Below are 24463 nucleotides of genomic sequence, written 5' to 3' on the forward strand. Positions count from 1 at the left end.
GGAAAATCATTCTTTAGCTCATACTCACAGAAAATATATGAGAGACTAAAAATAGAGAAGAAAATGACAAATATAAGCAGAGAAAGTAGATTTTTCTTTCATACTTAGTCCCTCCTTTCTGATCACTTCTTTAGCACAGGTATTGCTTTTCATCCAGTGCTTCTCAGGAAGTACCATCATTTACCTTGCTAATGTTCACAAATAGCTCAACAATCCTTCTCCCAGGTTGAAGTTCAATGTTGTATGTCTGTTGTGTTTGCAACTTAGGGATGGCTACGATCACTTGACCACCAACTGGCTTTGAGCTGACAACATCAAATGTAGACTCTATTTCCAGATTCCACTCCTGGGCACTCTTATCTAAAATATAAAAAGAAAAAGAAATATATATATATATAATATGCTAAGCATTATCACTGCATTTCTCAGGATTCATTGAAGGTAAGACTAAAGCAGCTTCAAACCCAGTACATGCTCCACAATGCTGTCATAATCAAAACTTCGTGGAAATTTTCTTTTAATCTTCAGTTTAATCCTTCATTCTGAAGAAGAATAACAAAAATGATATATTTTATATAGACTTCCACTCTAAAAATGTTATGATTTTAAGTCATAAAAACTTTATGGAGCATAAACAGAAAATGACAAATGGAAAGATAAAATAAATTTTCCAAGAATAATACACATTTGTTCCTTTTTATAAAGTAAAAATACTTCATAAAGTGAAAAGTAATAGTATTTTACTTTATAATGTAAATGAGTTTTAAAGTTATGTAATAAGGTATAAATTTATATGTATTAAAATTAATCAAATGTGAAAAAATAAAGTTACACTTTAAATGTAGATAATTTATCCAAAAAATATTTCCTGAGGACTTTCTATGTGCCATGTACTCCGCTAAGTGATGGGAATTAAATGGTGACCAGGATAAACATGGTCCCTACTCTCATGAACTAAAAGTCTATACACAAATTCAAAAGCATAATAATATCAGGACAGGAGAAATAAAAGGTTGTCCTGAGAAATAAAAACAGGAAGTCAGAAAGCACAGCTAATACAGAGAGGGTGCAGGAAGCCTTTCTCTCTCTCTTTTTTTTTTTTTTTTTGACACAGGGTCTCACTCTGTTGCCCCAGGAGTGGTGCAATCATAGCTCACTGTAGCTTTGAACTCCTGGGCTCAAGCGATCCTCCTGCCTCAGCCTTCTGAGCAGGTGGCACTACAGGCATGTGCCACCCACCTAGCTAATTTTTTTTTTTTTACTTTTTGTAAAGATGAGGTCTCACTTTGTTGTCCAGGTTAGTCTTGAACTCCTGGCCTCAAGCAATCCTCCAGCCTCCACCTCCCAAAGCACTGGGATTACAGGCATGAGCCACCATGCCTGGCCAAGGAACACTTTCATTAGAAAGTGGTATCTAGCTGAGACCAGAAGGATGCCTCAGCTAAGTACAGAGGAAGATGATAAGGATTCTGGGCACAGAGAAGCATGTGAAGGCCCATGAGTGAGAGAGAGCAATGCCATAACAAGGCAAACAAGGAACTTGGGCAATAACAAAATTGATGAGGGGGTCAGCATAATTGAAAAGTTGAGCACAGTCTTTTCGAACAGGTAAGGAGTCTGGCAATTTCACCCCAGATCAATGCGGAGTCATTGAAGATTTTTCATCAAAGAGCATGACCAGATTTGCATTTTATAAGAATTGCTAAGGGTCCCAGCATAGTGATATACCAGGATGAATATGAAATAAGCAGAAAGATATAAAATCTCTCTGTGTACCAAAAGCCCCAGAAAATGCCGCTTGGAAAAGCCAGGAACAGAGAGGAGGCAAAGAAGAGTGTTGATCGGAAAGAAGAGAAAACAAGATGGAAGAGGAGAGTTATAGGGAAAGAAGAAAGATGAGGGATGAACTTTGGGTGCAGAGTTTGGGGTGTCAGAATGTTTCGAAGGGGTTTTGAAGTAGAGTTTTATATATGTGCAGTATGACTCTGTCCTCCATTTCCTGTTAAATTTATATTGTTTGTATAATGTCTCTGGGATTGGATTTGTGTTTAGTTTTTATTTTTAAACAAGGTAGAGCACTGGGACAGACTTGGAACAACAGCAGGGTGGAAAAACAGACCGTTTTTTAAAGTTACGCAGAAGAAACTGGTGATGAGATCTCAAAAAAGCTTGGAGGTACAGAGGGTTAGAGTGAGCAAAAAAGGTTCTCATTCTTTGCTGCCACAGAAAGAAAGGAGAAGAGCAGTGACTGTGCAGAGGCACTTAAGTTTCTATGATTCGTGGCAAAATATGGAAGGAGTTCCTATTTAGTGGCTTCTATTTTTCTCCAAAGAAAGGGGAGGGAGAAGGCTACTAGCTGAGAAGTATCTTAGAGACCTTTCTCCTACAAATAAAGAAGAGATTAATAATCATGGCTTTGCTGCAAAAGAAAAAAAAAGCTAGGTTTGTATGCTGATCAATGACAAAAGATGTTATAACTGGCACTGTTTACAACTGTAGGACCACACCAGGCCTGTTCTAAAGATGACCCCAGCACAGTTTATCATTTGCATCTCCCATCAGCCAAGAGCATAGATTTGATGCACATTGAAGTAAAATTAATCCTGGACTTAAGAACTATTTTTGTTTATTAAATGATTTATTCTGAGAAACACTAGTCAATGAGCCCTGAATTAGGTTTGTTCTGATCCAGTTAATTTTGCAGGTTACTTACCGATAGGCTCCAGGTTTTGAATCTATCAGCTGGTAGATCACCTAGTCTACTCGCTCACCAGTGTTTAATTTCCTCTATTCAATAGGTTGTCAAACTATGGTCTTTGGGACAAATCTAGCCCACCTCTTGTTTTTATAAATAAACTTTTATTGGAACACAGATGCTATGGACTAAATGATGGACTCCTCCCCTAAAATTCTTATGTTGAAGCCCTAACCTCCAGTTTTTTATGAAGTAATAAGGGTGGGGCAGTAATCTGTTGGGATTGCAACCTTATAAGAAGAGGAAGTAATAGATATCCGTCTCTCTCTCTACTATGTGAGGACATAGCAAGAAGGCATCTGTCTGCAAGCCAGGAAACGAGCCCTCACTGGAAACCAAATTGGTCAACACCTTTATCTCGGACTTCCCAGCTGCCAGAACTACGAGAAATAAACTTCTGTTATTTAAGCCACTCTGCCTATGGTATTTTCTTAGGGCAGCCAAAGCAGACTAATTTAATAGTCATACTCATTTGTTTACTTATTGTCTTTGGTTGCCTTTGCAATACAACAATAGAGTTGAGTAGTTGTGACAGATGCCTAAACTATTTTACTATGTGATCCTTAACAGAAAAAGGTTGCTAATCCCTGCCCTAGAATATTACCCCCCAAAAACGCCATTCCAACCTTTCTTTAAATATCTCTAATGACAAAAAACCTCTGCCTCACAAAGTAGCCTTCCCATTTTTGCCAGGCTTGGCTATTGTAAAGACTCCCTTTACACTGAATTTGAAATATAATTCTCCTTAATATCCACCTAAAGATTTTAGCTCTGTCCTTTGAGCACCTCCTGCCAACCAAGCAGGCTCCTGTGTTGTTTTCTGTTACTTCTTCTTTGGTAGGAGAATCAGCTGTTAGTGACAGCCTCTGACAGGAAAACAAATAATGCAATCCTCAAAGGTCATTGGCAAAGTTCCCCAGTTTCTCTTGCTTTGAACTTGGAAGGTTCTCGAGCAAGTCCACACTCCTCCAGAGCATCACCCGTTAACACCCCTGGGAACTACTAAATGAAAAAACTAAGGTTGTAGAATTAAAAACACAGTATGAAGATCTACGAGCCTACAAAGTTATCACCAGATATACTTAATAACATATTTTTCCCCTCTCCTCTTCTTTCAAATAGCGTAAACCCCTTCCTTCTAGTAGCACATGGAAAAGTAGGTAATTTAGGTTCACAAGGCACAAAGTCTTAAATAACCAGTAGTTTTCCTGATGTTCTTTGGTCATAAATTGCATAATCCTATTTGTAGTTAAGAAGAACTCCATCTTATAAATTAAGCCCCATTTCTAGAATACAGCTTCCTATCGTCTCTCTCCTAGCATTAATAAGTCACCATGTCCTGAAGAACACTTATCATCACCAGCTCTCCTGCAGTAAAATGCAAGATCATTTCAAAACTGGATGAAGTACTGGGGGTGAGGGCAGGAAAGAAGGATTGCTACATCTTCTAGAATCCCCTACAGAGCTCATCCTTCCAATCACACCACCAAGTTCTGCATCCTCTCTTCACTTTGACTAAACAACTCTGGGCACAAAGAGGACAGGATTCTTTATCAAAACAGGTGGAAAGGCAATGCTGGCCTGCCCTCTCCACAATTCGAGGCCTTGAGGCGCTCCCTGGCCTGAAGGTTTATTGGTGTCCTCGCTAATGTTCTATGCCCAAGCAGAAGAGATTATGTTCTATAGTTTGTTCATATAACCTCAATCAGGAAGGCAACCCAGAGGATGGTAGAGAATGTGGTTCTGGCCACTAATTCACTTTAAGGTTTTCCCAGAGATGACTCAGTGAGGGTTCTTTAAAAAAAGAAAAAAACAAAGAGCACAATGTGTCTGACCTGGATGGGAATTTGTAGAAAGGGTAAACAGCTACATAGCCTAGATTAACGTGTACTGCTCCTTCGTTCAGTGTATCACAAGACAACTCTAGCTCATGTAGATGTGTCCAGTACATCAGCCTTCAAAATCCTCTCAAATATGCCAGCTTCTTCTTATATTCTCAAACAGTCTACTCCTTTGTTAAGATGTAGTTGGGGGGGAAAAAAGCCAAAAAAAAAACAAAAAAGCTTTATTCAATTGTCTAGGAGAAAAAGGTATAAGGAGCGAATAAGAAAGTAGAAAATAAGAGGACTCAGTTACATTACTCAAGTGTGTCAAAAAGTAACAAGAAGACATACCGCCAAACTATACGCTAAGCCTTACTTTGATTGTAATAAAGACTCAAGTATCAATGTTTTCATCTAGTCATGTGACATCTAGTTTCAAGAAAAACTGGGTTGTTCCACACTTATACCACTAGGTGGTAATGACTATTCTAATTTACAAACAAAGGAAAAGAACCATAAACTGTTCGAGGTAGAAGAAACTTGGAGAGGTTCTCGTCACTTTGCAGATGTTTCTGAGGCCCTGACTGCAGCACTTCCCTCTTGAGCCAATGGACAGGCCGAGGGTCCAGGTTTCCTAACTCTGGTGCTCCCGACTTTCCATGAGCCTCTCGCAGCGATGCCTACCAAAAGGAATGACACTCACAGGTACACAATGATTGGCATTTGTATATGAATAACGAGGAAAAGCAAAAGCAAAGGTACTTTTTGCCTTTCAGAGTCCTAAAGCCAAATGTCGAATATATTCAATGTAAAACAAAGCATTTTGGGGGCACTGTAACAATAAAATGTTAGCCTCTTATAAGAGGGTCTCTATAAAAAAGAATACTGAAATGGGCCGGGTGTAGTGGCTCATGCCTACAGTCCCAGCACTTTGGTAGGCTGAGGCAGGAGGATCTCTTGAGCCCAGGTGTTTGAGACCAGCCTGGGCTACATAATGAGACCCCATCTCTAAAAATAATTTTAAAATTAGCTGGGTGTGGTGGCACACCTGTGGTCCCAGCTACTTGAGCAGCTGAGATGAGAGGATCGCTTGAGCCCAGGAGGTCAAGGCTAATGTGAGCTGAGATCGCTCCACTACTCTCCAGCCTGTGCAACAGCACGAGACTTTGTCTCAAAGTAAAAAAAGAAAGCACACTGAAATCTACAAACATAGAGAATATGTCTGATCCTCTGCTAAATGTATATTTACATGATGCCACAGTTCCTGTACTTATCAAAATAGCGTCTTTGTAACCTAAACTAGCTGATGAGGGCACTAAAATAGTTATGTGAGCATTTCTGTCAAGCAAATGAAATCTATTTCTTGAATAACTACTGTCTGTAAACCTTGACAGGCATTATAAATTATATCCCAATCCAAAAAGGCAAATATGTTGTCTCTAACTCTTTGAACATATTTAGAAAGATAAAATATACCCAGTGTCACAGTTAAGAGTACAGGATGGCATCGGGAACCATAAGGACTAGCAGGGCAGTGAAAGTTCAGAGGCAGGGCACATTCAAGTCAGCAAGGGATGAATCTGCAAACACTGGTAGATGAAAAAGATGCTTCATCTCATTGAGGGGAAAAGCTATTCAAAGATAGCTGCCTGGATTAGCTTTGCCCTGCTGAGCTCCTCACAGCTCCCCCTTTTGCAGGCTGTCTTCTTCCTCTATCTTTAATAGAATATGAAAAGCTGCAGGGAAAGGTAGTTATGTGCATTTAAAGAAACAGCAATGACACCAAATGAAATGAACGAGCCATGGAATTTATAAATTCAAACATTAGATATTTTCCTGTACTCCTGCCAGAATCACGGGACAGACTTAAGCAGCTGCTTTTCAAAGAGCTAACCATTGCCTCAGCCAAAAATGCTGGCCCACAGTTAGTTAAAACAGCTGTTTTCCCTCTTCTTCACCAAGCAGCAAGATCTCCTTGCCTACTCAGCAGCACAAAATCCTTGAAAATGAAATCAAGGCAAAAGAGACCCAAGGCAAAATGTTCCCTAGAACAAGGATAAGTTAGTAAGCTCCAAAGAAGAAAATTTACTCAAGCAATGAGGAGACTAATCAGAGGAAAAATTATTCAAGCAACCTACCCTCTTTATGAATATTTCAAGCAAAATACCCATAAAGTTATTTTCAAGGATTATTTTACGGAAAAAATAATTTAAAGATGAATGAAAAATTGATTCCAAATGAATGCATTAAAAAAAGCATGCTTATCAAATAAACAAGACTGACAAATCTTTATTTTAATATTATATTCTCTGTATTAAGCCATAACCCAAGGATTGCAATGCCCTTTAATCTATTGAGCAGGCCGGGATCTGGCTGAGAGCTAGCCCACACTAACACTCCACGGCTAGGTCATCCAGGAAGAAGAGGGTGCTTTAGGCTGAGACAGCAAGTAAATTTGGATAGGGTGGTGAAAAGCACATCTTTAAGGTAGCAGAAGTGTCCCAAGCACATGTCAAAGATTCACAGCTCACCTCAGCTCAAGAAGACAAGGCAAGGGAGCTCACACATTGAAAAACATCTCTATATTATTTATTTCTAATGTGGCAATAAAAGTGAACAGTGTATTGTTTCAACAGAAAATACCTATTGTATATTTTTAACTCAGTATGTTTATATAACTTTATGAAAAGTTCATAAAATTAGGCAATCATCCCTTCCTAATAAATGTATGGCCTAGTGTGAATAGTTCACATCAGATTGTAAACATAAAAGACCTAGCATGGACAAGATAATCAATAAATGAATATATGTCTGTTTCTCTCTCTCTCTCTCTCACACACACACACACACACACACACACACACACAATTATCATCATCATCATCACCACCATCCAGGGCCTTCAGTTTTGGACAGATTATTTGCTTATAAATGTCCTTAATCCTTGGAATTGAGGCATCTGCCCTTACCAGTTACCCTCTCCCCATATCCCCTCCTCACATATCTTAGTATCCCAAGTTCAGCCCAGACTTCTCCCTTTCTTCTCCCAAGTGATGAGGTCAGTTTCCCTCCCAGCCCTCATCTCCAAGGGAAAAGGACAACAGATTCTTGCTGGGTTTCCACGCCCACTAAAAAGCATCTCAGTTTCTCTTTCCAATACAGCGTTACCCTTTCACTTTTTAAAGTACTTTAAAGTTACTCTTTCACTTCTTAAAGTAACTATAATAGTTACTGATATTTAAAACCTGATTAGAATATTTCAGAGCTAAGGAAAAATCTTTCAAATTAGTATTTGCTAATGAGGTTTTAAAGAAAGTCACGCCAATGAACTGGAATCTCGTAATGTTTAGATAAATCACAAAGGTCTTAGAGATAAACATAAACAGCAGTAATTTCTGTTTTCCTTTGACCTCAGTATTTTTTCAAATATAAATTGTTTTATTATTAACTACCTTAAACATTAAGAATATGTGAACATCATTTAGGAAGCTGAAGTTAGGGCAAATCAAACAAATGACCACAGAATATTAAAAAGTGCAAAAGTTTAGAAACTACTATTTTTAAGGACTAAGAATACAAAAAAGAAACATAGATATATACATATATATAAGTAAATGAATTCACAAGAATTTCACGTTAATTTTTAAAAGTTTAATAGCCTTCTTTCTGTCATACACAATTAAGTTAGGGAACTATGGTTGGTCCTTTGATCTTCAGGAGTAAACTCACTAATTTTAAGTCAAGATATAAATTGAACACTTGAAAAAGCACAAAGATGACAGTATCTCTTTCTAGCCTCAACAGGGGGAAGGCAGAAAGTGTCCCATAGACAAATTAGTTTAGGCTTTCATATCAAGTTAGCTGAAGTTACTAGACTAGATTAGTTTGTTTTAATAACTACTTTATCCACTTACTACATATACATATATATAACAGAGGCCCAATATAGAAATTTAGAAAAGACAGTTAAACAGAAGAATAAAACGCAAACCATTTGTAACACTACTACAGAGATAGCTACTGTTTGCATTAGTTTTTGTTTGTTTACTTGTTTGTTTGTTTTTGAGACAGGGTCTTGCTTTGTCACCTGGGCCAGAATACAGTGGAATAATCTTAGCTCACTGCAGCCTTGACCTCCCAGGCTCAAGTAATCCTCCTGAAACTGCCTTTGCAAAATTATAACTGAGGAAATTATGACAATGAAAGAAATCAGACCTAATCTACTCCATCTTGCTTCTAACATTTAAGCTGTTCTTATTCATTCCGGGCAGTAGGCTGAACTAACTTTGAGAAGGAATTCAGTTCATGGTTTGACCCTGAAACAAAATGGATAACAGCCCTTTCCTGAAAAGACCCCTTCTAGCCTGGGGACCAGTCTGCCTTTGCAGGACTAACAAATTAGCTACAAGATTAGAAATTACAGTTTAGGGGTCATGCAACCTCTGGCTCCAAGAGTCTGAACCTCCCCAAATTGCTCCTGGGGATAACATCACTATTGTAAAACCTAGATCAGTGCTTGAGATATTCTGCAGACCCTGCACTGGATGGATCAGCTGACACCACCCAGACTGGTAATCTGGCTCAACCATTTCTGCCATCCCACTCAGGAAAGAAGACAGCAAGAAAACCTTACTTCATTCCCCTTATGATTCCATCTTCAACCTGACCAATCAGCACTCCCCACTTTCCAAGCCCCTACCCACCAAATTATCTTTAAAAACTCTGATCCCGCCCAGCATGGTGGCTCATGCCTGTAATCCCAACTTGGAAGGCCGAGGCAGGTGGATCACGAGGTCAGGAGATCGAGACCATCCCCACTAACACAGTGAAATCCCATCTCTACCAAAAATACAAAAAACAAGCCGGGCGTGGTGTCGACCGCCTGTAGTCCAGGCTACTCGGGAGGCTGAGGCAGGAGAATCACTTGAACCTGGGAGGCAGAGGTTGCAGTGAGCTGAGATCACCCCACTGCATTCCAGCCTGTGCGACAGAGCAAAACTCTGTCTCAAAAAAAAAAAAAATTTGATCCCAAATGCTGAATGCTTGGGGAGACTGATTTGAGTAATAATAAAACTCTGATTTCTCACACAGCCAGCTTTGCCTGAATTACTCTTTCTCCATTGCAATTCCCCTGTCTTGATAAATCAGCTCTGTCTAGGCAGCAGGCAAGGTGAATTTATTGGGCGGTTACAATCCCACCTCAGCCTCCAAGTACTTGGGACTACAGGCATATACCACCACACATGGCTAATTTTTTTTTATTTTTTGTAGAGACAATGTCTGCTCAGGCTAGTTTCAAACTTCTGGCCTCAAGTGATCCTTCGAACTTGGTCTCCCAAAGTGCTAAAGATTATAAGCATGAGCCACCATGCCCAGCCTTGCATTAGTTTTGACCCACCTCATTTCATACTTAAATTTTAAAAATGAATACATTTTATTTTAAATAAAAATTACATGTATCTTTTTTATTATGAATTAAGCTTTTTTAAAAATTTTCAGTAACTCTCACAGTGCCTGCCTCATAGTATATACCAAATAAATACATAAAAGTATCCAGACCACATTAGCTTATTCTTTTATTATTTTTCAACATTTAAACGTCTATTGATATCAGTGATAACTGCTGTCTTCCAGATAAAAACTGAAAAAAAAAATTCTGAAAAAATTCCTAAAAGTAGAACTCTTTTAATGCTCTCATGAGCTTACACTCTAATTTTATTACATCAAACAACCAAATTGATAACTATAAAATTAATTAGAAATATAGGAATTACTGCTTAACATGAACAAAGCACATCTTCTTAACAGGAAACATATATTTCTCTATGTTAAGTACAAAATATATTACAGTCATAATATTTCAAAAATGAGGGAGGAGCTTCAAGATGGCTGACTAGCAGCATCTGGTATTTGCCACCTCCACAAAGAAGAACCCCTTCAGATAGATCACCTATCAAAAAACACTGAATTTCAACAGAGAAGTGACAGAAAATACCTAAGGTAAGGAAGGAGAGAAAAGCAAGGAACCCTGCTTAGCAGGGACCAGCTGAAAGCCTGGAGAGGCTCCCCAGTGCTGGGAGAAGGTGAGTGGCCTCCAGTGGTCTACATTCCCATTATGGACTCCTACAATCCTAGCCATGAGAGAGCACCTCCACCCTCACAGCCCCCAAGACTAGTATAGGGAGCTACAAGATACGCAATGGCATTGCTCCAGAGAGGGAGCTCCTAAGCGGTTAAAGCAAGGCACCATTTTGAGAGCCTAGCCCCGAGCAGACTGCATGCTGACTTTGGGCTTAATAGCCCCTACATCTCCACATTCCTGGAGACTTACTGACATCCCCATGTGTAGCCAGGCACTGCTGCTGGCTGCTGCCACCAATGATGAAGCAACTCCACCACCTCCAAGAGCAAGGCTGCTGCACATTTCAAAACACCCTGTGGAAGGGCTACCCTGCTTATCTCCACTACTTGGGGCGAAAGTGCATGCTCTCCAGTCACCTACAGCTACTGCCACTGAAAGCAACCCCATCCTTCCCAGGAGCAGGGCGGCAGCACAGTCACTACTGCCCCCACCCAAGCATTCCACCAGTGGTCTGGATATCATCCCATGCCTGCCTACCACAGCCAGCTCCCACATGCACCACTAGAGGGGTCTGAGGACAGGCCTGCCTGGCCTGGCTCTACACTCCCACTCAGTGCCTGAGCAAATGGTCTGGAAGCCTGGGGATCACCCTGCCTCATCCACCACTGTTGGTACCTGAGCACTCCTCCCAGGAGCCTGAGGACAAGAACACTAAATCTGCAGCTACTACCACAGCTAACATCTGCCTGTATGTGCCACCTACAGGCCTGGGGACTAGTGTGCCCAGCCCATTGCAGCCACTGTCAGCACCAATGCAGACTTCTTCGAAACCAGAGGATTGTCCTGCCACTGCTACTGCCGTTTCCCATGCCGTACCTGCTGCCCAGGGGCCTGAAGACCCACCCATCCAGACCAGTGGTCTACCACTGCCACTGCCAGCACCTAAGCAGGCCAGTCACCTGGAGGCCCAAGATTCATCATGCTTGGACTCACTAACACCAGTGCCAGCATAAACTGCACCGAAGCCCAAGGACAGGCACACTCAGCCGGCTGCTGCCACCAGTGAAGTCCAAGTACTGGCCCTCTTGATGTCCCCATCCCCAGCAAAACTTCACTACAGCCTCCACTAACAACTATACCCTAAGTCACTGAGGAAATCACAAACGCCACTGATGCTGTTTACAGCTGAAGAAATCATACAGAAACTATCCTATTGCAAGCACTCAAAATCAAAGCAAAAGTGCCCTACCCAAACAGTACCACAGATACATCTTCAGGAAAAATGTCTCCCCTATAAAAGTGAATTCAAAAAATTGGAAGAAGTGGTTGTTACACCAGATGCATGGATATAAACATAAGGACACAAGAAACATGCAAAAGCAAGGAAATATGACACTTCCAAAGGAACACAATAATTATCCAACATATTCCAATAAAAAGTATGAAATCCCATATAAAGAATTCAAAATAAGGAAATTAAAGACATTCATTGAGATGCAAGATAACTCGGAAAAAAAAAGAAATCAGAAAAACAATTCAGGATATCAATAAGAAATTTACCAAAGAGACTGATATAATAAAAAAGAACCAAACATAAATTCTGGAACTGAAGAATTTGTTGAATGAAATACAGAATACATTTGAAAGCTTCAACAATAACTAGAGAAAGCAGAAGAAAGAATTTTAGAACTTGAGGACAGATCTTTGGAAGTAAACCAGTCAAACAAAAATTTTTTAAAAGAATAAAAAAGATTGACAAAAGACTACATGCCATATGGAATATCATAAAGTAACTAAATATTCTAATTTTCAGTGTGCCAGAAAGCAAACAGAAAATTACAAAGAGAGAAAACCTACTTAACAAAATAATAGCTGAAAACTTCCCAAGTCTAGCAAGAGATTTAGTATCTGGATACAAAAATCTCAGAGATTCCCAAACAGATCCATTCAATAAGGCCTTCTCCATGGCACATTATAGTCAAACTGTCAAAAGTCAAAGACAAAGAGAGAATTCTAAAATCAGCAAGAGAAAAGCACCTAGTTACTTATAAGGAAACCCTCATCACACTAACAGCAGATCAGATTTTTCAGCAAAAACCTCACAGGCCAGGAAAAAATGGAATGATATATTCAAAGTGATGAAAGAGAACAGCTCCCAGCCAAAGATGCCATACCCAGCAAATTTATCCTTCATAAATAAAGGAAAAATTGTCTTTCTAAGACAAGCAAAAGCTGAGGGAATTCATCACCGTTAGATCAGCCCTACAAGAAACGGTTAAGGGAGTTCTACACATGGAAGCGAAAAGATAATACCTACCATCATGAAAATACATAAAAGCATAAAACCACTGGTTGAGTAAACACAAATGAGGATCATAAAGGACCCAAATGTTAACACTACAGAAAAACACCAAACCACAGTGATAAACAATAATAGAAAGAAAAAAAGGTATACAAAACAACCAGAAGTCAATTAATAAAATGACAGGAATAAGCCCTCATATATTAATAATAACCTTGAGGGTAAATGAATTAAACTTTCCACCTAAAAGATATAAATTGACTGACTGGATTTTTTAAAAACATGACCAAACTATATGCTGCCTACAAGCAGCTCAACTCACCCCTAAAGACATATATGGACTGAAAGTAAAGGAATGGAAAAATACATTCCATGCAAATGGAAATAAAAATGAGCAGGCATAGCTATATCAACATCAAATAAAACAAAGTTTAAGTCAAGAAACAGTAAAAACAGACAAAAAAGGTCACTACATCATGATAAAAGGATCAAATCCACAAGAGAATATAATAATTCTACATATATCTGCACCCAACTTGGAGCACCCAGATTCATGAAGCAAATATTACTAAATCTAAAGAGAGACAGATTCCAATACAGTAATAGTGGGGGATTTCAACATCTTACTCTCAGCATTACACAGATTATCTAGACAAAAAATTAACAAAGAAACATTGTATTTAAGCTGTACTTTAGACCAAATGAACCTAATACACATTTACAAAATAGACTATGGCTACAAAATGCACATTCTTCTCATTAGCACATAGTATATTCTCAAGGATAGATAATAGGTTAGGCAAAAAAATGACTCAACAAGTTTTTAAAAATTAAAATCATATCAAGTATCTTTTCAGACCACAGTGGAATAAAACTAGAAATCAATAACAAGAGGAACTTTGAAACCTGCACAAGCACATGGAAATTAAACAACATGCTCTGAAATGACAATTAGGTCAAGAAAGAAATTAAGGAGGTAATAAAAAATGTCTTGAAACAGATAAAAATTGAAGCACAACATATCAAAACCTATGGAATACAGCAAAAGCAGTGCTAAGAGGGAATTTTATAGCAACAAATACTTACATCCAAAAAGTAGAAAGATTTCAAATAAACAACCTAACAATGCTCCTCAAGGAACTAGAAAAACAAGAACAAACTCAATCCAAAATTAAAAGAAGAAAAGTGATAATAATGATCAGAGCAGAACTCAATGAAATAGAGACCAAAAAAAAAGCAAAGGATCAATGAAATGAAAAGTTTGTTTTTTGAAAACAAGATTGATAAACCCCTATGTAGACTAATCAAGGAGAAGACCCATTAAACAAAATCAGAAAGCTGTACTTTAGACCAAATGAACCTAATACACATTTACAAAATATACTAATATTTTGTATATTATTATATACAAAATGTATATACATGAGAAATGAGAAGGGATACATTACAACTGATACTACAGAAACACAACAGATCACCAGAGACTATTATGAACAACTATACACTAACAAACTGAAAAACACAGAGGAAATAGGTAAATTCCCAGACACATACAACCTGCCAATACTGACTGACAAAAAAATAGAGGCCAGGTGCAGTGGCTCATGTAATTCCAACACTTTGGGAGGCCAAGGCAGGAGGATTGCTTGAGAACAGGAGTTGGAAACCAGCCTGGGCAACATAGCAAGGCCCTGTCAGGAAGGAAAGGAAAGGAAAGGAAAAGAAATAAAGGGAAGGAGGGAGACAGGGAGGAAAAAGGAAAAGGCAAGGCAAGGCGGAAAAGGAAAGGAAAGGAAAAAAGAAAGGAAGAAAGGAATAAAGAAAGAGAGAGAGAGAGAGAAAGAAAGAAAGAAAGAAAGAAAGAAAGAAGAAAGAGAAAGAAAGGAAGAAAGAAAAAGGAAAGAAAGAAAGAAAGAAAGAAAGAAAGAAAGAAAGAAGGAATGAAGGAAGGAAGGAAGGAAGGAAGGAAGGAAGGAAAGAAGGAAGGAAGGAAGAAAAAAGCAAGCAAGCAAGCATGCAAACAAGAAAGAAAGAAAGAGGAAGGAAGGAAGGAAGGAAGGAAGGAAGGAAGGAAGGAAGGAAAGAAGGAAGGAAGGAGGGAAGGAAATAGTGAACCTGAATGACTAATAATAAGTAGCAAGACTGAATCAGTAATAAAATCTTCCAACAGAAAAAAATCCAGGACTGGATGCCTTCACTGACAAATTTTACCAAAGTTACAATGAAGAACTAATACCAATTCCACACAAACTATTCCAAAAATTGAAGAGGAGATAATTCTCTCTAACTCATTCTAGAGGTCAGCGTCACACTAATATCAAAACCACACAGAGAGGCAGCAAGAAAAAAAAAAAAGGAAAGAAAAGAAAAGAAAGAAAGAAAACTACAGCTCAATATTCCTGATTAGCATGGATCCAAAGATCCTCAACAAAATCCTAGCAAACCAACTCCAACAGTACATCAAAAAGGTAATATACCATGAGCAAATGGAATTTATCCCAGGGATGCAAGGATCTTACATTTGCACAAATCAATAAACGTGATACATCACATCAACAGAATGAAAGACAGAAAACAGACAATCATCTCAATAGGCGCAGAAAAAGCATTTAATAAAATTCAATATCCCTTCATGATAAAAACTATCAACAAATTAGTCATAGAAGGATCATACCTCAACATAATAAAGGCCACATGTAAAAACCCAGAGCTAACATCACACCAAATGAGGAGGAGCTGAAAGTCTTTTCTCTAAGAACTAGAATGGGAAAAGGATGCCCACGTTCACCACTCCTATCCAATAAAATGCTGGAAGTCCTATCCAGGGCAATCAAGCAAGAGAAAAACATAAAAGGTATCCAAATTGGAAAAGAGGAAGTAAAATTATTCCTCTTTGCAGATGACATGCTCTTACATCTGTAAAAACGTGGAAGATTCATAAAAAAAATTCTTAGATCTGATAAATAAATTCAGCAAATTTGTAGGATACAAAGTCAACATACAAAAATTAGTAGTGTTTCTACACATCAATGATGAACTAGCTGAGAAAGAAATCAAGAAGGCAATCCCATTTACAATAGCTACAAAAAATAAAATACCTAGGAATAAATGTAACCAAAAAGGTGAAAGACCTCTACAAGGAAAACTATAAACGTCTGATGAAATAAATTGAAGAGGTCACACAAATAAATCAAAAAACATTCCATGCTCATGGGTTGGAAGAATTAACATCATTAAAATGACCACCATCCTACCCAAAGCAATCTACAGAGTCAATGCAATTACTATCAAAATACCAATGTCACTTTTTACAGAAATAGAAAAAACAATCCTACAATTCATAAGGAACCAAAAAAGGGCTCAAACAACCAAAGCAATCCTGAGTCAAAAGAAGGCATCACACTACCTGAAAACAGACACATAAACCAAAGGAACAGAATCTAAACCCCAGAAATAAATCTACTTATTTATAACTAATTGATTTTTCACAAAGGCATCTTGGTCAGAGAACATGCATTGGAGAAAGAATACCCTCTTCAATCCTCTTCAATAAATAGTGCTGGGAAAATTGGATATCCATATGCAGAAAAATGAAACTGGACTCTTATCTCTCACTGTAAATAAAAATCAACTCAAGATGGATTAAAGACTTAAACATAAGACCTGAAACAATAAAACTATTAGAAGAAAACATATGAGAAGCATTTCAAGACATCAATCTAGACAAAGATTTTTATAGCTAAGATCTCAAAAGCAAAGATAACAAACATAAACATAGACAAATAGTACTATATTAAACTAAAAAGCTTCTTCACAGCAAAGGAAGCATTCAACAGAATGTAGAGACAACTTGTTGAATGGGAGAAAATATTTGCAAACTATTCATTCATTTGACAAGTTACTAATATCTGGAATACACAAAGAACTCAACTGAACAGTAAAAAAGCAAATAACCCCATTTAAAAGTGGGCAAAGGACATGAATAGACATTTCTCTAAAGAAGACATACAAATGGCCAACAGGTATATGCACAAATGGTCAACATCACTAATCATCAGGGAAATGTAAATCAAAACCACAAATACTATCTTACTCCAGTTAGAATGACTATTACTGAAAAGACAAAAAACAATAGATGCTGGAGAGGATGCAGAGAAGAGGAAACATTTATACACTGTTAGTGGGAATGTGAGTGAGTACAGCCACAATGGAAATACAATATTTCTCAAGAAACTAATAGTAGAACCATTACCATACAATCCAAGAATCCCACTAATAGGTATTTATCCATAGAAAAATAAATCAGTATAACAAAAAGATACTTGCACCCCCATGTTTATTGCAGCACTATTCACAGTAGCAAAGATATAGAATCAACCTACGTGTCCATCAACAGATGAATGGATAAAAAAGAATAAAATCATGTCTTCCACAGCAACATGGATGGAACTGGAGGTCATTATGTTAAGTGAAATAAGTCAGACACAGAAAGACAAATTGTGCATCTTGCCACTCACACGTCGGAGGTAAAAATGTTGATCTCATGGAGGTAGAGAGTGAAATAATAGAGACCAGAGGCTAGGAGGGGTATATGAGTGGCAGAGAGGAATGAAGAAAGGCTGATGAATGGGTACAAGCATGCATTTAAATAGAAGGAATAAGTTCTAATGTTTCACAGCATAATAGTGTGACTATACTTAACAACATGTATTGTATATTTCAAAATAGCTAGAAGAGAGGACTTGAAATATTCCCAACACACAGAAATGATAAATACTAGAGGTGATAGATACCCGAAATACCTTGACTTGATCATTACACACTCTATGCATGTAACAAAATACCACACATACCCCATAAATATATACAAATATTATGTATCAATTTAAAAAATGTATTTAACCTTCACAAATGTAGCTGAGAGGAACTGTTTACACTGAATCTAAATTGAATTTTAAGCATCATTTAAATTAATTTAATTCATATAAAATTCACTCAGTCACTAGTGACTAATAAAGTGAACTCTAATAACTCAGGAAGAAATGTTTAGTTTCATATTCAAATTGTAAATTAAACCAGAGCAGTATTATTCAAATTTTTTTCAGGCAACAGGGTACCTAGAGCTTATAATGCATTTTGCAGACCACCTAAAATACTGATTAAGCTTCAAAACAAATAAATAACTTTTTGCTAAATCAGACCACTTTTTTTTTTTTTTTGAAACAGCATCTCGCTCTGTCACCCAGGCTGGAGTGCAGTGGTACAATCACAACTCACAGCAGCTCTACCTCCTGAGCTCAAGTGATCCTCCCACCTCAGCCTCTTGAGTAGCTGGGACTACAGGTGAACGCCACCAGGCCTGGCTAATTTTTGTATTTTTTGTATTTTTTGTCAGAGATAGGATTTTGCCATGTTGCCCAGGTTGGTCTCTAACTCTTAGGCTCAGGGAATCCACCCACTTTGGCCTCCCAAAGTGCTGGAATCACAGGCATGAGCCACTGCGCTCAGCTCAGACCACTTCTCACACCAGATCCTGTTATTTATACCTGAGAAAATGTATGGGTGGTAACATGGGATGAAGGGAGATTAAACCATTATTTGATTTTAGTAGCGAAAATCTTTAGTTGGATTACACCTCAGAAGAATAGTTTGGGAGGCACTAAACTACAGAATTATAAGCACAGCCACATTTACATGTGCAATTTAAATTAGATCTTTTAATGCCTTTTTAAAGTTTAAAAATACCAACAGCACCAAATAACCTCCTCACATCTAAGCATCTATCATTTGCTTTCATCTTCTGCCTTCAGAAAATACAGATTTGGCTCAATTGAATAGCAAGCTAAGGTCACCAGGGTTCTCAAGATAACAGAACTCTTGTACTGACACACCACATTCTTTCTTACTGATTTCATCGAGTTAGGCCTCCGTGTGATTACACTGAGCATTGCAAGCTCTCATTTAAGATCTCACTTGCCTCCATCTTCACCCTTCATTTCCCTAACTTCTCAAATCCTCACTGATCTTTGATTTTCTGGCTCTTATCTTGGAAGGTTATTTGTTTTGTTTGGTAATTGTTTGTATCTCCCCTCCCCACACATGAAGGGATCAGTGTACCTACTCTATTTCTTTTATCAAATAAACACAGCGCTGAGCAAAGAAAGCAACAAATATTTAACCAGCTTTTAACTTATCCACTGACATCTGTGAGATTTCTGAGGTTCTATGTCAATGCTCCTTGATATTGAATAGTTGCTTCAACTTAAAAAGTACTATTTTTCACCTTAGAAATATTTCTTTTGGCCAGGCACAGTGGCTTACGCCTGTAATCCCAGCACTTTGGGAGGCTGAGGCGGGCAGATCACCTGAGGTCAGGAGTTTGAGACTGACCAACATGGAGAAACCCTGTCTCTACTAAAAATACAAAATTAGCTGGGCGTGGTGGCACATGCCTGTAATCACAGTTCCTCAGGAGGCTGAGGCAGGAGAATCACTTGAACCCGGGAGGCAGAGGCTGCAGTGAGCCAAGATCGTGCCATTGCACTCCAGCCCAGGCAACAAGAGTGAAACTTCATCTCAGAAAAAAAAAAAAGAAAAGAAAAGAAAAGAAATCTTTCTTTTGCCCTGTTTACCTTCCTGTTTATTTTTAACTCTTCACAAGGGTGTTGTGTCAGGGACCTTGTGTCAGGGCCCTCAGAGTAGTGCTCCCGGTTATGAAGAAAATGTACAGAGACAGAAAGCCAGTCTAACAATGTGAGCAAAGCAAGAATTCGACACTAAAAGTGACTACAGAGGCAGCAAAAAGGAGCACCAGCCAGCAGGCCCAGTTCTTTCAAGAAAGAATACTTACCTCAGGAAAACTTGGAGCTGCTCTTCCATTTTATTTTTTCCTTTTTCTGTAAAATATGCTAAAAGATATCTACCTACATACCTGCTTTATATTGTCGATTTTCATGTAAAATCAGTTGGCACCTATTTTTTACTTTTATAAATTGATTGTACCACAAAGTTTTTAAAAATTCTAAATCTCTGAAAAACATACCTCTGTATTTCAATTATAAACCCAATTTTTATAACAAGAAGACTCAAAAAAAAAAAAAACCCACATCTTTCAGCTTACCATATATTGGGGAAAATGTGAAGTAGGTCAGGTGACAAATATTATAGGCTTCAATTCTAACATCTTTCCAGATTCCCTGGGTAGGAAAGGAAGGCCCCCAGTCCCAACTAAAGGAACATTGCTCCTGCAATTTCAAGGAGAAAAAGAAGATATATTCTGATTACCATGAAATTTAAACATTATGAGAAACATTTTCTTTAAAAATGTTACGTATGTGTATGTAAGTTTGCTATGGCAGCCATAACAAAGTATCACAAACTAAATGGTTTAAACAATGGAAATTTATTTTCTCATAGTGAAGTCCAAACTCAAGCTATCAGCAGGTTTGGTTCCTCCTGAGGCCTCTCTCCTCTGTTTGCACTGTGTCCTCACATGGTCTTTTTCTGTGCTAGGCATCCCTTGTGTCTCTCTCCACTGTCCAAATGTCCCCTTCTTACAAGGACACTAGTTGTACTGGAATAGGGCCCACCTTAACTGCCTCATTTTATCTTAATAAGCCCTTAAAGACCTTCTCCAAATATGATTGCATTCTGAGATACCAGAGGTTAGGACTTCAACATATGAATTTGGGGGGACCACAAGTTAGTGCAAAACTGTGTGTGTGCCCCCCAACCACCATACACAGCCTCTGAGGTGGCCCACAATGATCCCCACTTTGAAGTGACCTAGTGAATCACTTCTAACCAACAGCATATAGCAGAAATGATGTGATTTTATTAATTAGGTTATAAGAGACTAAGCCTTGAATTTTGGGTACTCTCTCATGCCCTCTCTTGGCCAAGAGGGAAGCCACCCTCTGTGTCATGGGGCAGCTCTGTGGAGAGACCCATATGAGCAATCTGAGGTCTGCCAATAACCACAAGTGAGCTCAGAAACAGACTCTTCAGCCTTGAGACATCTTGAGCCAAGCCTTGAGACAACTGCAGCCGTGGCTGACAGCTTGACTATAACCTCATGAGAGACCTTAAGCCACACTCAACTCAGATTCCTAACTAACAGAAGCTACCATAATAAATGTTTTGTTTATTATTATTTTTTAGAAATCAGAAAACCTATAGTCCACATGTTTTCTTTTTTTAACTTTTAAGTTCAGGGGTACAAGTGCAGGTTTGTTATATAGGTAAACTTGTGTCACGGGGGTTTGTCATAGAGATTATTTCATCATCCAGCTATTAAGCCTAGTACCCATTAGTTATTTTTCCTGATCTTCTCTCTCCTCCCACCCTCCACCTTCTGGCAGGCCCCAGGGTGTGTTGTTCCCCTCTATGTGTCCATGTGTTCTCATCAATAAATGTTGTTTTAAGCTGATAAGTTTTGGCATAATTTGTTACATCACAATAGATAACTAATACAATATCCAATATATCCAATATATCTATGTTGCACATAACCTATGAAACAGATAAATTTGGCAGAAATGTTCTAAGAACATAAAATCTATGAAGAGTTGTACATTTATTCTTCAAATGCATACTACATTGAAGCAACTCAATAGTTCCTCTTTAAACTTCTCTATAATATCTCTGAACCTAACCATTGCATTTAAATCTAATAGCTACAAAGAATATTGTGCTTACATGTAATAATTGAAAAGAATGAGGAGGCCGGGCGCAGTGGCTCACGCATGTAATATCAACACTTTGGGAGACCGAGGCAGGTGGATCATCTGAGGTTGGGAGTTTGAGATCAGCCTGACCAACATGGAGAAACCTCGTCTCTATTAAAAATACAAAATTAGTTGGGTGTGGTGGCACACGCCTGTAATCCCAGCTACTCAGGAGGCTCACGCAGGAGAATCGCTTGAACCCGGGAGGCGGAGGTTATGGTGAGTCAAGATCGCACCACTGCACTCCAGCCTGGGCAACAAGAGTGAAACTCGGTCTCAAAAAAAAAAAAAAAAAAAAGAGAATGAGGAAACATATTGAAAGACAAACACTTTATAAATAGGTTTTAAAAAGCTCTGGCTAAACTTGCCAACCTCAGGTATTAATTCAGAAGTCCTTGTTTCTGAACATGAAGCCCAAAAACAATTAGTTTGATCTTTAGCCCCTGACACAGGTGGCCAAGGCAGACATTTTATCCAATCTTATTTGACCTGGGTACCTGTCTTTCCCTTGATGACACTCAACTTCCATATTAGGTTACAGAGTTCAAATTCAAAAATAAGACATAATTCTGTAAAATAAATCCCTTTCACACAGAATGTTTTCTAATTTCTACTTCTTAAAAGAAAAAAATATTTTCAGAACAGTTAATTAAAATGTATAAAGCTATGGGTTCAGCTTTTAAAAAGGAACAAGTTTGGGTCATACATTTTATGGACAAGCACCAGAGGAAATACTAAAATCCTTCTAGATGGAGTCATTTGTAAAATAGAACCTGAAGATTTGGCCAAACTGTTGTCACTTGGGTATTATTTCCTTAGCTCTGTACTCACCTAAGATAGAGATAAATTTGCTTTTACTATGAAGAAAAACAAAGAACTAAAGTTACTTTATAGCATCCACATCTGTCTAAATTTACCACTTAAGCACCAGATTATCATATTCAGAATGAAAACCATCTTGGGGACATTTATGGGAGAATTTTAGTATCTATTTGTAATTCTTTCATTGGAGATAGGGAAAAGAAGGAGAGCAAAATAATCAACATCTTATGAGGGAGACTATTTTCCCCATTAAGAGCTACAAATCACTCTTAACCACTTCAAGAAGTATTTATGAAGTGCCTTCTATGTTTCAGGCTGGGAGTGCTTCAATATACACAACAGACACAGCTCTTCTGCTTATAATGCTCACAGTCAAGCACGAAATTTAAGCATTGAATAAATAATTACAAGTATAATGAGTTTTATAATGGAAATAGGCAGGGAACATACAGTGAGAGGTCGAGGAGGATGGGTATCAAGATGAGTTTTCCTGAAAAAAAAAAAAAAAAAAAAAAGACACTGAAGGATGAGTACTACTTATCCACTGTGAGCAGGCAAATAGCAAGCAGGAACTTTTTTTTTTTTTTTGAGATGTCTCACTCTGTCACCCAGGCTGGAGTGCAGTGACACAATCTTGGCTCACTGCAGCCTCAACCTCCAGGCTCCTCCCACCTCAGCCTCCTGAGTGGCTGGGACTACAGGCTAATTTTTGTATTTTTTTTAGAGTTGGGGTTTTGTCACGTTGTCCAAGCTGATCTTAAGCTCCTGAACTCAAGTGATCCACCTGCCTTGGCCTCCCAAAGTGCTGGGATTACAGTCATGAGTCACTGCACCGGCCTAGAAGCATTCCTTTCAGAAGAACAGCATGTGCAAAGGTCTGGAGGTACAGGACAGTATGATGCATTCCAGGAGCTGAAGAGACAACAATGGGAAGAGGCAGGGAGATGACTGGAGAAGTGAGCATGGGCCAGACAGAGCTAAGACCCATGGACATTGGCCTAAAGGCAGTGAGAAGCTGTTGAAGAGTTTGAAGAGAAGCGGTGCTGTCATCATTTTTTTCTGAAAAGACCATTCTAGCTGCTCTGTGAATGATTAACTAGAAGAAGGCAAGTGAAGCTTCAGGGATGCCAGTTAGGCAACCAGGGCAATATTTGATGCAAGGCATGACTGAACTCAAGACATAGTAGCAGAAATGAAATGTGAACAGACTGAAGAGCTATTGAAGAGGTACTATTCACATCATCAAGAGGACTAAGCAATTGATTGGAAGAGAGAAAAAGGTGATAAAGGTGTCAAGAAAAACTCAAGTTTCTGGCTTGAGCACCTGTTGTGGATAGCATTCCATTCAGCAAGAGACAGAACCCTGGGAGAAGGATTTAAATCACAAGCACAGTGTGGAGCATACTGAGCTTTAGGTCCCTGTGAATCAGACAAGTGACAATGCTAAATAGGCATCTGAATGTAAGGTCTGGAATTGAAGAAAAGTTGGGCTGAAGACACAATATTAGGAGACAATGGCAAAGAGATTTGTTATGGAAGAAATGAAAAATGAGATAGCCTAGAGAGGGTATAAAATGAGAAAAGAATCTAGAACAGAGAAAGGCCTTATAATATAACTTTTAGGAGAAGAAGGATGTGGATAAAGAGACTTATAAGGAACGGCCAGAGATGTAAATGGAAAACAAGGAAGATGGCATCAAACATTGGTAAGAGAGTAGCTGAAGTGATGAGTCCCACTATCCATTCTGGACAGAAAAGGAAGCAGAGACAAGAGGGGACTTTGGTTGCTACAGGGAAAGCAGAGGTTCAAAGAACTAGTGAAAGAGAGTATCGGGGGAACCAGCCCCCAATATTTCAACATAGGTTCTTTTCTATTTTCCCTAAGTGTCGGCCAGTCTGAGAAATAAAGAGAAAGAGTACCAAGAGAGAAATTTTACAGCTGGGCCTCTGGGG

General features: G+C 38.5%; 1 protein-coding gene across 2 annotated transcripts in view; it reads right to left on the reverse strand.

The window, feature by feature from the left end:
- The window catches only part of MANBA (mannosidase beta), a 114308-nt gene that overhangs the window by 59723 nt on the left and 30122 nt on the right, over positions 1-24463 (reverse strand). For both annotated transcript variants that reach the window (XM_003257477.3, XM_030819174.1), the window contains 2 exons: positions 20083-20206; positions 185-360 (listed from right to left, as the gene is read on the reverse strand). In XM_003257477.3, the coding sequence (XP_003257525.1) occupies positions 185-360; positions 20083-20206 (300 nt within the window). The remainder of the gene's footprint in view (positions 1-184; positions 361-20082; positions 20207-24463) is intronic.

Source organism: Nomascus leucogenys, chromosome 9 (genome assembly GCF_006542625.1).
Source record: "Nomascus leucogenys isolate Asia chromosome 9, Asia_NLE_v1, whole genome shotgun sequence".
In the NCBI taxonomy this organism is placed as follows: domain Eukaryota; kingdom Metazoa; phylum Chordata; class Mammalia; order Primates; family Hylobatidae; genus Nomascus; species Nomascus leucogenys.